Source organism: Chiloscyllium plagiosum, chromosome 20, assembly GCF_004010195.1.
Source record: "Chiloscyllium plagiosum isolate BGI_BamShark_2017 chromosome 20, ASM401019v2, whole genome shotgun sequence".
NCBI lineage: Eukaryota > Metazoa > Chordata > Chondrichthyes > Orectolobiformes > Hemiscylliidae > Chiloscyllium > Chiloscyllium plagiosum.
This window is the reverse complement of record NC_057729.1, coordinates 48,306,381-48,322,247: the sequence shown is the minus strand read 5'-3', so window position 1 is coordinate 48,322,247 and position 15,867 is coordinate 48,306,381. Positions and strand designations below refer to the sequence as shown.

The window sequence follows — 15,867 nt, the reverse complement described above, 5'->3', positions numbered from 1 at the left end:
TAATTGCCGGGGATTTCCCTGTTTCCTTTCTTGAAGAGAGGAATTACATTTGCCTCTCTCCAGTCCTCAGGTACGACTGAGCGAGGATGCAGATCTTTGCAAGTGGCGAAGCAATTGCATTTCTCATTTCCCAAAGCAGCCGGGGACAAATCTGGTCTGGGCCTGGCAACTTGTCAATCTTAATGTTTGACAAAATTTTCAGCGCATCAGCTTCCTCTATCTCTATCCATTCCAGCATGCACACCTGCTCTTCAAAGGTTTCATTCACTACAAAGTTTGTTTCTTTCGTAAAGACAGAAGCAAAAAACTCATTTAGGGCTTCCCCTACCTCCTCAGACTCCACACACAAGTTCTCAATGCTATCCCTAATCGGCCCTACTCTTTCTTTAACCATTCTCTTATTCCTCACATAAATGTAAAAAGCCTTTGTGTTCTCCCTAATCTGTTCTGCCCAGCCTTTCCCATGTCCCCTCCTGGCTCTCCTCAGACCATTTTTGAGCTCCTTCCTCGCCTGCCTGTAATCCTTTAGAGCTGAGCTTGACCCTAGCTTCCTCCACCTTATGTAAGCTACCTTCTTCCTTTTGACGAGAAGCTCCACCGCTCTCGTCATCCAAGGTTCCTTTATCTTACCCCTTCTTGCCTGTCTCATAGGGACGTATTTATTCATCACTCGCAACAACTGTTCCTTAAACAGCCTCCACATGTCTATAGTGCCTTTACCATGGAACAATTGCTCCCAGTCTATGCTTCCTAACTCATGTCTAATCGCATCATGTTTCCTCTTCCCCAATTAAATATCCTCCCATTTTGCCTAATCCTCTCCTTCTCCACAGCCTTAAAATCATAACTTGCCGAGAAACTGGAAAAATGTAGCTATATTTAAAGATAGTGTATCCACAACACTTTATGTTTTCAATTCCAAAGGTTTAACAGTCCTATAAGTGAAGACATTTTCTTTATCTCAGTCATAAATGATCAGCTTGTTCTAGAGCTGTCTAACAATAAACACCATGTCAATAGTTGTTCGACATTTTCTGAAATCACACTGACCCTCTTGCAACATATGAGCTGAGATGGATAGCAAAGTCAGTTCATGTTACAGAAAAGGTCTTAGAGAAAATGCAAATTTGTGGTTGAAACCTCACCTCAAGATCAAATATACAAGCAGTTGGTTCAGCCTCAGATGGACAGAGTGATGGTGCCAGTGAATAGGGAGCAGAGTTTGTGGTGGGAAGTGAAGACAACGTCTTCAAATCTGCTGAAATTGAATTGCCAGCACATCAAATAAACAATCTGTTAATCTAGAGACAGGAGAGGGGACAAGAGAAGTGCTGGTGAGATAGAGTTGGATATTGTCATTGTACATGTGGAAACTGCTGTGCTTTCAGATCATGTCTCTGAGGGGCAGATGTCAATGAGAAAATGGATGATGCCAAAGATAGATCCTTTCAAGACACCAGAGTTAATGGTGTAGGAATAAGAGGAGAAGCCATTTGTGGTAATTCTCTGCCTCTGATTAAATAGATGAAAGGATGCAACAAGGCAAGATGAGTCCCATCCAACTGGGCGATTCTGGAGGAGAATGGTGTGTTGGGTTGAGAAGGACGAGGAGGGACAGTTTACAGAGGAACCCAAAGGACACGGGCGGGGAGTATTTCATTCGGTTAATTGAATTGTGGATAGTCGAATTCCGAATAACATAGTTTGGCCAAGCATCAGGAAACTGTGATCTTGCCGGATAATCCGATATTCGGATAATCAAATGCTGGATAATCGAGGTTCCTCTGTACTTGTGTCACAGTCATACAGGATGTCATTTGTGATTTTAACCAAAGTCAAAGCTGAATGCAGACAGTGAATGACTAAGTTTTGACGCTCTCTTTTGTTCCAAAGACTCTTAAGTTTGTAAAATCACTGCTCCAAATGTGAATGGAGCACAAATCTTCTTGACATGAGGTTAGCCACTGCTCATTCTCCATTCCTTTACCTCAAATTGTCAGGCAGCCATTTGACCGAGAGGCTGAAGAGGTGGCTGTTTGCCAATGCCACTCACACACAACTGCCATATTTAGGACAGTTGAACATCTCTACCACCTTCTATGGAATCATATAGTTCAGGTCTGCTCATGAACAGTAACTGTGTCCTGTCAGGCCATATCCTCTACCACGCTGAAATGCCTGTCTTTTGGGTTTAAGTTATTAGTCGGATGACTCATTTGACTGGAAATGAATATGTACTGGATTTCATCTATTAACCTATATCACACTGCTGCTTGTGGGAGCTTGCTGTGAGCAAATTTGTTGCCAAGTTGCCTAAATTACAAGTGACCATACTTCAAAAGCACTTAGCTGAAAATGTGTTGCTGGAAAAACGCAGCAGGTCAGGCAGCATCCAAGGAGCAGGAGAATCGACGTTTCGGGCATAAGCCCTTCTTCAGGAATGCTGAATTCTTGAAGAAGGGCTCATGCCCGAAACATCGATTCTCCTGCTCCTTGGATGCTGCCTGACCTGCTGCGCTTTTCCAGCAACACATTTTCAGCTCTGATCTCCAGCATCTGCAGTCCTCACTTTCTCCTTCAAAAGCACTTAATCAACCATAAAGCATTTTTGGATGCCCCAAGTTTATGACAGGCGCGATAACTGCAATTCTTTCTTCTTTTGCCTTATATATTGAAATGGTCTCCAATTCCTCTAAGAAAGTGCTTGATTTCCACTCAGGTTCTAAGGCAGGATTGATTATGTTCATGGAGCTAGAGACGTTTACTGTGGGGACATTGCCATTTCTCTTCACAACAGCAAAATGGACCTTCAGTTTGGTCCCAGTTACAGTTAGTAGCACTAAGTGAAGCAGGTTAGTTCTGGCTTTACCAAACTACTCACCGATCTGACAGGAAGGTATATCCAGAGATCCTCCCAGTAAATCCCCGAGAGGACTGTTTTCATTAAGGGGCTGAAAGCAGAGGGAATAAGAGGAAGAATAAGTACCAAGCCAGTCAACTTATCTGTAAAAGTTTAAGACTCCAAACATGCCTTTTCTCCCATTGTAGAAATCCCTGGGGCATCAAATTACAGCTTCAGAAAAGAAATAAATTCCCTACTTAGACCCTACCCACGTGAAACGATTTTCCAATCTTGATTTTCTTTTTGTTTTATTTACACATGGGATATGGGCATCACTAGCTGGCTCAGTTTTGATTACCCATTCTAAATTGTCCTTGAGAAGAACAAAGAAAGAACAAATAACAGAACAGGCCCTTCGGCCCACAAAGCCTGTGCTGACACATGTTGCCTTTCGAAACTAAAAACCTTTTGCCATATATCTGTCTTGATACCTCTTAAACATTCCTATTGTATTCGCCTCCACCACCTCCTCTAGCAGCGCACTCTGTAAAACTACCGCCACTCCCTCACCACCAGACGCCTGGAGGAAGCACTTCCGCCTCGGAACACTTCAACCCCAGGGCATCAATGTGGACTTCAACAGTTTGCTCATTTCCCCTTCCCCCACCCAACCCTAGTTCCAAACTTCCAGCTCAGCACTGTCCCCATGACTTGTCCTACCTGCCTATCTTCTTTTCCACCTATCCACTCCACCCTCCCCAAAACATCGATTTTACTGCTCCTCGGATGCTGCCTGAACTCCAGTGCTCTTCCAGCACCATTAATCCAGAATCTGTGTAAAAATAACCTGCCTTTCCCATCTCCTTTATACTTACCCCTTTTACTTAAACCTGTACGAACCAGGAGCAAGAGTAGGCCATCTAACCCTTCAAGCCTGCTCCGCCATTCAATAAGGTCACAGCAGGGAGACAATGGCCTAGTGGTATTATCACTGGACTTTTAATATAAAGACCCAGGTAATGTTCTGGGGACCCAGGTTCGAATTCTACCATGGTAGATGGTGTAATTTGAACTCAGTAAAATTTGAAAGTAAGAATCTAATGGTAACCGTGAATCCATTGTCAATTGTCGGGGAAAACCCATCTGGTTCACTAATTCTTTCAAGGAAGGACAGTGCCATCCTTACCTGGTCTGGCCTACATGTGACTCCAGACTCGTAACAATGGGGTTGACTTTTAACTGTCCTCTGGGCAATTAGGGATGGGCAATAAATGCTGGCTGAGATAGTGATGCCCTCATCCCTCGAATGAATAAAAAAGCTGATGTTTTCATGGCCTCAGCTCCATTTACCTGTCCTCTCACTATAACCCTCACTGTAAACTATGTCCCTTAGTAACTGTTATTTCTAGCCTGGGGAAAAGTCTCTGACTATCCAGTCTATCCATGTCTCTCATAATTGTGTAAACTTATATTACATCGCCCCTTCAACATTCAAGTGAAAACAAACCACGTTTCTCCAATCTCTTTTCATAGCTAATACTGTATCTGTACCCTCTCCAAAGCCTCCATATCCTTTTGGTAGTGTGGCAACCAGAACTGTACTCAGTATTCCAAATGTGACCTAACTGCAATATGACCTGCCAATTTCTATACTATATACCCTTATTGCTGAAGGCAAGCATGCCATTTGCTTTCTTGACCATCTTATCCACTTATGTTGCCACTTTCAGGGAACCATGGGCCTGCATCCTTAGATCCCTCTCTGTATGTTGATGCTACTAAGGGTTCTAGCATTTACTGTATTCTTTCCCCCTACGTTAGACCTCCCAAAATGCACCACCATACATTTATCAGGATTAATCTCTATCTGATATTTGTCTGTCCAAGTCTCTAATTTAACTATATTCTACTGTATTCTCTGGCAATCCTCCTTACTGAAAGTAGCTTCCTTAATTATTGTGTCCTCATCAAACGTACTAATCAAGCCACCTAGCTTCTCCTCCAAATCTACATATATTACAAACAACAAAGGTTCCAGCATGGATTCCTGCAAAACACCATTGGTCATCCATCTCCAATCTGAAAAACATTACTCTCTGTTTTTCTCTGACAAAGCCAGTTCTGTGCCAATCTTATCAGCTCACCACGGATCTCACATGACTTTCTCTTTTGTGTCAGCCCCCATGAGAGAAGTTGTGAAAGGCCCTGCTAAAGTCCATATAGACAACATCTACTGCCTTGCCCTCATCAATCATGTTGTGGAGGAGCTGGCGTTGGACTGGGGTGGACAAAGTTAAAAATCATACAACACCAGATTATAGTCCAACAGGTTTATTTGGAAGCACTAGCTTTCAGAGCACTGCTCCTTCATCAGGTGAACTGTTATTAGATTAGATTAGATTAGATTACTTTACAGTGTGGAAACAGGCCCTTCGGCCCAACAAGTCCACACCGACCCGCCGAAGCGCAACCCACCCATACCCCTACATTTACCCCTTACCTAACACTACGGACAATTTAACATGGCCAATTCACCTCACCTGCACATCTTTGGACTGTGGGAGGAAACCGGAGCACCCGGAGGAAACCCACGCAGACACGGGGAGAATGTGCAAACTCCACACAGTCAGTCGCCTGAGGCGGGAATTGAACCCGGGTCTCTGGCGCTGCGAGGCAGCAGTGCTAACCACTGTGCCACCGTGCCGCCAACAGAGAGGTGGTTGTGAAGCAAGACCATAAGACACAATAATCCTTTGCTAGAAATTCTGTGTCGAAGGGTCCTGCTTCACAACCACCTGAAGAAGGAGCAGCACTCTGAAAGCTAGTGCTTCCAAAAAACCGGTTGGACTGTAACCTGGTGTTGTGTGGTTTTTAACCTCATCAATCATCTTTGTCACTTCCTGAAAAAACTCAAACAAATTTGTGATACATAACCTTCCCCACACAAAACCATGCTGCCTATCACTAGTAAGTCCATATTTTACCAAATGTGAGTAAATCCTATCCCTAAGAAACTTCTCCAATAATTCCCCTGTTAGTAACTTATGGCTTACTGGCCTGTAATTTCCCGGATTATCCCTATTGCCCCTTTTAAACAAAGGAACTAAATTGGCTATTTTCTGTCCTCTGGGATTGCTCCTGTAACTAAACAGGATACAACGATGTCGTACAAGCAATTTCCTCATCTGACTCCCCCAGTTTTCTGGGATAGATCCTATCGGCTACCGGGGAAACAAAAACAGAAGTTGCTGGAAAAGGTCAGCAGGTCTGGCAGCATCCGTGAATAGAAATCAGAATTAATGTTTCAGTCCGGTGACCCTTCCTCAGAACTCAGCTACTGAGGACTTATTTAATTTAATGAATTTCAAACACCTAACACCAGCTTTTTTTGTATTGACATGTCCTAGAATATTAACATACTCCTCCCCTGACTCAGCATCCACCACATCCTTCCCCTTTGTGAATACTGATGCAAAGTATTTGTTAAATACCTCACCCATCTCCTCTTTCTTCATGCACAAATTCCCTCATTTGTCCTTAAGTGGACTTACCCTTTCTCTAGCTATCCTCTTCCTCCTTATACATGTGTGGAACACTATGGGATTTTCCTTAATACTGTTTTTTCCTTAAAAAACATTTCATAGCCCCTTTTAGCCCTCCTAATTCCTAGATCGAATTCTTTCCTGTGATATTTGGATTCTTTAAGGGCTTGGTTGGTCTTCAATTTCCTAAAGGGTATGTATGACTCCTTTTCACTTTTGACTAAGCTCTCAATTTCTCTTGACATCCAACATTCCTGAATCTTCCAATCCTTATTCTTCATTTTCACAGGAACACACTGGTCCTGAGTTCTAAGAGATCCCCATTTGCCAGATATGGATTTACTCTCAAACAGTCACCTCCAATCTGCATTCCTCAGTTCCTGCCTAATATTATGGTAGTTAGCCTTTCCCCAAATTAATACTTTCACCTGAAAATGACTTTTGTCCTTATCCATAAGTAGCTTAAAACTTACAGAATTACGATCACTGTTCTCGAAATGCTCCCTCACTGAAACTTTGATTAACTGGCTGGGCTCATTCCTCAATACCAGGTCTGGTATGGCCCTCCCCAATTGGACTATTTACATATTGTTTCAAAATTTTGTCCTGGACATACCTAACAGACTGTCCCTCATTCAAACCATAGCACTAAGCGAGCCCCAGTCAATACAGGAAAAGTTAAAATCACCCACCAAAACAACCCTGTTGTTTTAACATTTTACTTGAGAAGGTGGTGGTGAGCTGCCTTCTTAAACTGCTTGGAGTGTAGGGACACCTATAATGTGTTCGAAAGGCAGTTCCAGGTTTTTGACTCAATGCTCTTGAAAGAGCAGTGATATATTTGCAAAGCATCACAGTGAGTAACTTGGACAGGGACTACAAGTGGTGGCGCTCCTATGATGCTGCTGCACTTGTCCTTCGAGTTGCTAGAAATTGTGGGTATTGAAGATAAACTCGGTCAGTTGCTGCAGCACATCTTGTAGATGGTGTACACTGCTGCCACTGTGTATTTGTGGTGGAGAGATGGAGGAGTGAACGCTTACGTAGGGGCACTGCATGAGCGGGATGTTTTGTACTGGACACAGTCAAGCTTCTTAAGTGCTGTGGAGCTGTCCTCATCCAGGCAAGTGGAGTATATTCCAACATATTCCTGACTTGTGTCATGTACATGGTGGACAGGCATAGGGGAGACAGGAGCTTAGTTACTCGCTGCAGAATGTTTTAAGGATGTGTGAGCATGTAAAATAACAACTGTCTCCAAGTGGCATAGTTTTGCCATGCCAGATAATCACACGGATGTCTTGGTTTCTTCCATTTTCACACACTCTCCTCTGCAGTGGCTGTGATGAGATCAGCCAGGTGGATCTCATAGAATGTGAGCTCCCTGATTGGGGCTGTCAATCTGGTCCAATCAGGGAGCTATGGCTGACATATTTGCCATCAAAGGAAGCGTACAACCTGCACTCACACCACCCCCTCCGCCCCCCTCCCCTACCTCCGTTCAAGGCCCCAAAGGATCTTTTAACATCCAGCAGATTTTCCACCACATCTACCATGTCCTTTGTTCTCGATGTGGTTCTCCTGTACATTGGGGAGAGGGGACGCAAACTCACGTTTCAGGGAACATCTTTGGGACACATGCACTAAACAACCCTATCATCCTGTGGACAACCATTTCAACAACCTCCCATCCCCACTCTCCCAAGGAGGTGCTGGTCCTCGGCCTCCTCCACCGCCAGATCTAAGCCACCCGCCACCTAGAGGAAGAATGCCTCACCTTCTGTCCTGGAACCCTTCAAGCACACATTCATGTTTCATACCCCTTCCCCCTCCACATTCCTGATGAAGGGTTTATGCCAGAAATGTCTACTCTCCTGCTTCTCGGACGCTGCCTGACCTGCTATGCTTTTCCAGCACCATCTTTTTCAATTCTGACATATAGTAAGGGGAGTGTCAGAATTGCTGACACTCTGGTAGCTGACTCTGAAAGAGACAATACTAAAGTCAAGGACTTCTCATGTGTAAATAAAAGGTGACTTATGCCAGATACCAGGGACGTGAGCACAACAATCTGACTTGACATTCCTGCACAATACTGAGGGACTGCTGCACTGTCAACAGTGCTGTCTTTCAGATGAGATGTTAAACTGGGGCACCATCTCCCCGATCAGGTAAATGTAAAAGACCCAGGGGTATACTTTGAAGAACAGCGGGAAAGGTAATCCTTAGTGGTCAATGTTCTCTCTGAATTTCACAACAACCTGACAGCTCCAGCACAACTTGGCACCTTAAAGGTACCTTATGTGCACCACTGTGGAAAGAAAGGGAACGCAGGTCTTGAATTTCAACAAAATCACCCACACTTACAAAGAAGTGAAAAGCCACTTTGCTGATGTGTCCTGGCCAATATTTATATCATGCAATTAACATCCCTAAAAAAGTAAAGGAGTGTCTGGCAATTGTTTTTGTGAGCTTGCTTGTGTGGTTGCCATGTTCCCAAGGTTACAACAGTGGCTACAAAGTACTTCACTGGCTGTGAGTGCTTTGAGACATCCTAAGGTTGTGCACGGTGCTAAATCAATCAAAGACCTCCCTTCTATGGAGTGTATGTTCTACCTGCATGCAATTGCAAGAATTTTAAAAGTCATAACACACAGGATATAAAGGTGTGAACTTAAGGGACAATTTATTACTGCTTTACTCTTTTTAGAAGTTCTGTCAAGGGGTTTGTGTGCAACAAGCTAAATTAGATATCCTTAATTACCCTTGAAAAAGTGATGATGAGCTGCCTTCCTGAACTGCTGCAATCCTTGGAGTGTAAGTACACAGTGATTTGATGAAGGGAGTTCCAGGATTTGCCAGTTAAAGAGCAGCAATATATTTCCAAAAACAGGATGGCATGTGGCTTGGAGCTGGTGGCGTTCCCAAGTGGCTGCCCCCCTTTTTCCAAGTGGTAGAAATTGTTGGTTTGAAACCTATTGTTGAAAGCGCCTTGCTGGGTTGCTGCAGTGCATTCTTGTAGATGTTACACACCAATTGCTACTGTGTGTTGGTATTGAAGATTGGAGGTTGAAGATAGCAGATGGGGTGGTAAACAAAGGGGCTGCATTGTTCTTAAGGGCATTGAACTTCTTGAGTGTTGTTGGCGCTGCACTCATACAGGCAAGTGGAGAATATCTCATCACATTTCTGTATTGTGCCTTTGTAGATGGTGGACAGACATGGGGGAGTAAGGTGGTGAGTTACTCACAGCCTCTGACCAGCTCTAGTAGCCACAGTATTTATATGACTGGTCCTGTTCAGTTTCTAGTAAATAGTAGCACCAAGATGTTGATAGTGAGATTCAGCAATGGTAATAGCATTGAATGTCAATGGAAGAGGGATCAGGTCTTGTGACAAGCAAAATCAAAGTGTCTCACCAATCTCTCTGGCTCTGCAGTACTTGGGCTCATTATCTCCTCGACATAGTTGGCAGGGAACCAGAGCTGTCGTTTACCTCCATAGTCTCCTTTCCACCTGAAAAATACATTGGGAAGACATCAATCACTGTACAGAGCAGAGGCAACAGTAGTCATATCGTAGCAGTGATGTAAAATTGAGGCACGTAGATATGGGGGCAGTGGGATATTTAGGAACAGATACAAACTGATAGTGTCAGGATACAGGTTGAAACTTTGGTTTGATGTTTGCGTTAAGGACTTTCTAACTGTCTCCTATAGATAGCTCTATTTGTTACTTTCTCCTTTTGTGGAGTAAACTTCTATCCTGTTTTAGAGTCATAGAGATGTACAGCATGGAAACAGGCCCTTCGGTCCAACTCATCCATGTTGAGCAGATATCCTAGCCTAACCCAAAAATGTCTCTGCAGCCTTGTGTAAATATGCTTCAGTGACTAAACACCACATTACCAAGAGTAAGAAGTATATATGGTCTGGCTCAAATATCATTGACTAAGTATGAATTGTGTCGCATTTTAGAGTGAATCCCATGACCAGGTCTGGTGGGACTTCTCATCATCTCTTACTAAACACACCTTATAAACTACCTACGGCATCCCTCATGTCCTATTCCAGCCCCATCTTACCATGCTTTGGTCCCAAAACAAATCACCATTCCAGCTGATGACTGCCAAAAGACTGGCATCCCATTTCCCTGTGCCATCTTTAAAATGCCATTGTGCCGTGGACGAGAACTGACATTCCGAAGTTTTCCTGCTTGGTCAAGGAAGTCAATACAAGGTGTCTGGGAAGAGGAAGACGGCACTATGATTCTATGACAGGGACCTGGAGGTCCTGCTGGGAGGGAGTGGGGAAGGCCGCAAGGGAGAGAAGTCCTCTTTCCAGAGGACCACCAGAGGAAGCTATGCCACCAGAAACGAAAGCCTGAGCCAGGGGGCAAAAGCTTGACAGATGGAATATAATGCGGGAAAATGTGAGGCTGTGCACTTTGGTAGCAAGAAGAGAAGAGCTGAATATTATCAAAATGTGGGAAGACTGCAGGAAGCAGTAGCAAAGACAGATTTGAGGGTCCTTGTGCATTAATCACACGAAGCAAGCATACTTCAGTGGATAATGGGGAAGGTAAATGGACTGTTGGTCTTTATTACAAAGGAGTATGAAATACAAAAGTAGGGAGGTCTTGATAAATTATACGAGGCACTAGTCAGAACATACCTTCAGTTCCCTTTTCTAAGGGGAAAGATAAACTGGCATTCGGGTCAGTCCAGAGAAGGTTCACTAGGTTCAGTCTGAGTACGGAGGGCTTTTCTTTAGAAGGGGTAGAGTAGGTTGGGCCTGTACTCTTGGGAGGTTAGAAGCTTGAGAGGTGGCATTAGTGACACATACAAGACGTTACGGCATTTGACAGAGTAGATGCTGAGAGGTTGTGTCCCTTTGTAGGTAAATCTAGGTCCAGAGGCATAACCTCAGAGTTAAGGGCGGCACATTTAAGACCGATGAGGAGGAATTTCTTCTCTCAGAGGGTCATCAAACTCTTTACCACAGACAGCTGTAGAGGTGGGGTTGTTAAGTATATTCAAGGCTATGATTGACAGATTTTAATCAGTTAGGGAATCAAGGGTTGGAGGGAAAAAGCAGTGGAATGGAATTGAGAATTATCAGACCAGCCAAGATCTCACTGAAAGGCTGAGCAGACCTGATGGGCCAAATGCCGTAGTTCAGCTCTTACATCTTACAGTCTCGGATAGCATTCAATAGGGCATGAGGTGATTATCTAAATAGAAACAACATGCAGGATTATGGTGAAAAGGAAGGATATTGGCACTAAATTAAAATGTTCAGAGAACTGTGGCAGACAAGATGGGCTGAATGGCCTCTCCTGCGCTGTAATAGTTCTATGATTTTAGCAGCCTGACTGAGGTCACCACCCAGCTCAGTGTCATCTCCGCAGTACAGCGGACCAGCAGTGCCTTAGGAATGTCAGTGACCTTCCCCACTGCATCACCGTAAGTGCCAATTCTTCTCTCCAATACCTCACACCCACTCTGTCCCTGCTATTGCAAGCACTCCTATCAAGGATCATACTCTACCACTCAAGTTTCTTGGAGTGACAATAACCGCCAATCTGTCCTAGACTTCCCATGTAGATGCCTCGGTCAAGGCGGCATAACAATGCCTCTTCTCCCTCAGGTGGCTCAGGAAATTTGGCCTGTCCATAAGGACCCTCACCAACTTCTACAGATGCACCACTGGGAGCATACTGTCCGAGTGCATAATGACCTGGTACGGCAACTGCTCTGTCCAGGACTGCAAGTAGCTACAGAAGGTTATGTGCACAGCCCAGACCATCACGGAAACCAACCTCCCATCCATGGACTCAATTTACACAGCTCGCTGCTGCAGAAAGGCTGCCATCATCATCAAAGACCCACCACACCCCAGTAATGATCTCCTACAACCTCTTCTGTCAGGCAAAAGATACAGGAGCCTGAACACACGCATCAACAGGTTCAAGAACAGCTTCTGCCTGGCCGTTATTAGCCTCAAATCATGCTGATCTTCCTAACGTTGATCTCGTCTAGTTGCACACCCTGTGTAATGTAACCTGTATGCCTCTTAAGTGTTTTTGATCTGTATATCCTTGGTTACTCTGATCTACCTGTACCACTCGGAAAACAAAACTTTTCACTGTCCTTTGGTGCACAGGGCAATAAGTCAATCGATCACTCTGTTGCTTGCAACATCTTCCTTTGCTTGGTGCCAAACCCCAGCACCACTAACCCTGCCAAGCCTGTATGCAGCCTCTTCACTTGTTTGGGACACCTCACCACCTCCCGAGGGGGGCCCACTAGAGTGGGTGAAGAGCTGGAGTCACCAGGTACCTGTTTGCATTTTGATGTTAAGATTTCTCATTGTTTAGTTTGTTTAGTGCATTTGGTAAGCTGAATATTAATGAGGCGAGTTAGCCTTTAACAAGGTGTTTAATAAGCAATAACCCTCCTTAATTTGCAACTTGCCACTGTTGAGCGAGAAACCCAACTCACCGCTTGGCAGAGCATAAAGGATGGAGCGGGTTGCTCCTAACATCAACTGAGCCTCGGCGGACTGTTTTTCTGATTCTGCCATAGCCCTTGTCACTCGGATTCTGCTCTTTATCTAACAAATAAGGTTACACACTGGCATCTGACTTGTCCAGGATTACCATCAGTTGGGATCAAAACACAATGACTACTGGCCCCTGCCAGTGCTGCCCACATCCAGTGAAATGTTGAATAAAGAGCAATGGGCTGAGGGAAGCCTTGAGCCTGTCTATACTAAAGCGACACTGGTGGTGCGGGGAGCTGAGAAGTTGGAGTTTGGCATTGTACGTGTAGCAATTAGAAGAACATTGTCCCTTTAGTTTGACTTTTAATGAATAAAGAAAGAAAAAAAAGAGTTCTCTTTGAATTCCCAGGGCTATGAGAGGAAGGTTCTAATTAGGGATTCTTTGCAGTGGTATTGAGGTATTCTTAATGTAAGGAGGAAAGTGCTACATCAGCAAAAAAAACCTCAGCTGTTTAAGTTACTGAAGGGAAGAGATGTAGATGTAAACCAGCAGTTTATTAGAATTTAGTAATAAATGTGGATAAAACAATACAAAATTAAACATGCAATTGCTGGAAATCTAAAACAAATGGAGAAAACATTTAGGAAGGAGTAACAGAGTTAAGTTTCAGGTTGATGATCCTTTGTCTTAACTAAAGAGATTTGTGATGAAAAATCATTGACCTGAAACATTAACTCTCTTCCTCTCCTTACAGACACCCCCTGAACTGCTGAGCGTTTCCAGCATTCCTGATGGTGAAAGGAACTAAGCCATTGAAGGAATGTTCATGGAATGAGATTCAACAGAATCAGCCTTCCTAAACATACCCAAGATTACCTAAAAGAAAAAAAAATTGTACCAAGATATAAAACTAATCTATTGATCTCAGTTTTGAAATGTTCCATCTCAATGGCCAGAGTTTCAGGAAGCGATATCCTAGTGGTATTATCATGCGACTTTTAATGCAGGGGACCCGGGTTTGAATCCTGCCATGGCAAGTGGTGGAATTGAATTCAATTCTAAAAATAATCTGGAATTAAGTGTTGCTGATTGTCAGAAAGTTATGTTGAGGTTGTATGGGACACTGATGAGGCCTCTTCTGGAATACTGTGTCCAGTTCTGGTCACCCTGTTATAGGAAGGATATTATTAAGCTGGAGAAGGTTTAGAAAAGATTTACCAGGACCTTACTGGGAACGGATGGTTTGAATTCTAAGGACAGGCTGGATAGGCTGGGACTTTTTTTCACTGGAGCATTGGAGGTTGAGGGGTGACCTCATAGAGGTTTATAAAATCATGAGGGGTTTAGATAACGTGAAAACAGGTATCTTTTCCCTAGGGTGGGGAATTTCAAGACTAGGTGGCATATTTTTAAGGTAAGAGGAGAAAGATTTTAAAAAAACATGACAGGCATTTTCTTTACATAGAGAGTTGTTTGTGTGTGGAATGAACTTCCAGAGGAAGTGGTGGATACGGATCAGTTACACTGTTTACAAGACATGTAGATAAGAACATGAATAAGAAACATTTGAAGGGATATGGGCCAAGCGCAGGCAGGTGGGACTAGTTTAGTTTGGGATTATGGTCAGCATGGACTAGTTGGACTGAAGGGTCTGTTTCCGTGCTGTATGACTGTTTGCAGAAGGAAATTGCCATCCTTCCCTGGTCTGGCCTCCATGTGACTCCAGACTCACAGCAATGTGGTTGACTCTTAACTGCCTTCTGGGCAATTAGGGATGGGCAATAAATGCTGCCTAGCTAGTGGTACCAACATCCCATGAATGAATTTTTTAAAAATCCATTACTGTTTGTGGAAGGCACGTTTCCTTACTTTTCTCAGGAAAGGCCAACTTCCAATGTTAAGATTCCAGCACCTCATTCAAAATTGCTTTGCTGGAGGAAATAGTTTCTCTTTATCAACCCCTTTAACCATCATAAATACCAAATTCATTTTACACCTAACCCTTCTATATTCAAGGAAATCCAAACCAATGGTTCAATTTGATGAAGGATAATTACTAGGCCTTAATGTAATTGAGATGAAGTTTTCCATGTATATGTCTTGAACTTACCATCCTCCTTCTTGTTTGTCCACATTCTGAATGATGGAGTGTTTGCAGAAGGAGAGCTCATCATCCCGCTGTGCCTTATAATCATACATCGCCTTGACTGTACACTGTAACACAAAAGCAGTGAGGAGCCACATTATAAATACAGACCACAGGCAGGCTAGACATGTCTGTAATATACATAACTAAAAAAAGCTGCAACATGATTGTAGTGAGATCCTTCTCCTGTGCACAGACATTAATCAGAAAGATTGAGTACATTGATCAATTCTAATTTTTGACTCAATCCTATTACACACCATATCTGTACCAACATTGTCCACTGAGGAAATAACCTGGAGCAAGGCAAAGGAGTTTTGAAAGTTAATTCAGCACCTTTGCCAATGACAGTCTAGAAGCTCATATTTCTGGAAATAAGATCTAGGAGTTTGGGATGATGAGATATACATCTCAATATCTAAGTTACTGATGATATTGATGATATATTGTCAATTGCTCCCAGCATGTGGTGCCATAACCAGCTTCTACACTGAAATGATTACACTCTATTACATTTAGAATGTACAACTAAATACAGGCTATTCAACCCAATTGGTGCATGTTCTACAAACACTGCTGTCCAGCCTTATTCATCCCAATCAGCATCACCTTCTATTCCTTTCTGCCTTCTGTGTTTAAATCCCGTTAAATGCACTTATCCCAAAATTAGAAGTTTAAGAGATAACATGGTCAATTTTTTTCAAGACATTAAGGGTGACATTGAGGGTGAAGAGAGAAACTGTTTCCGATGGGACTGTCCTGTGAAGAGAGATTGGGAAAACTGGGCTGCAGTCTTGTCTACAGCCCTTTCCGTCCACAGAACTTACTCTCTG

At 43.4% G+C, this 15,867-nt stretch overlaps 1 protein-coding gene across 1 annotated transcript in view; it reads right to left on the bottom strand.

The window, feature by feature from the left end:
* The window catches only part of plcg1 (phospholipase C, gamma 1), a 118,684-nt gene that overhangs the window by 19,608 nt on the left and 83,209 nt on the right, over positions 1-15,867 (bottom strand). The window contains exons 20-22 of the mRNA XM_043710716.1: positions 14,999-15,102; positions 9,804-9,900; positions 2,882-2,951 (exon numbers count right to left, since the gene is read on the bottom strand). Of these exons, the coding sequence (XP_043566651.1) occupies positions 2,882-2,951; positions 9,804-9,900; positions 14,999-15,102 (271 nt within the window). The remainder of the gene's footprint in view (positions 1-2,881; positions 2,952-9,803; positions 9,901-14,998; positions 15,103-15,867) is intronic.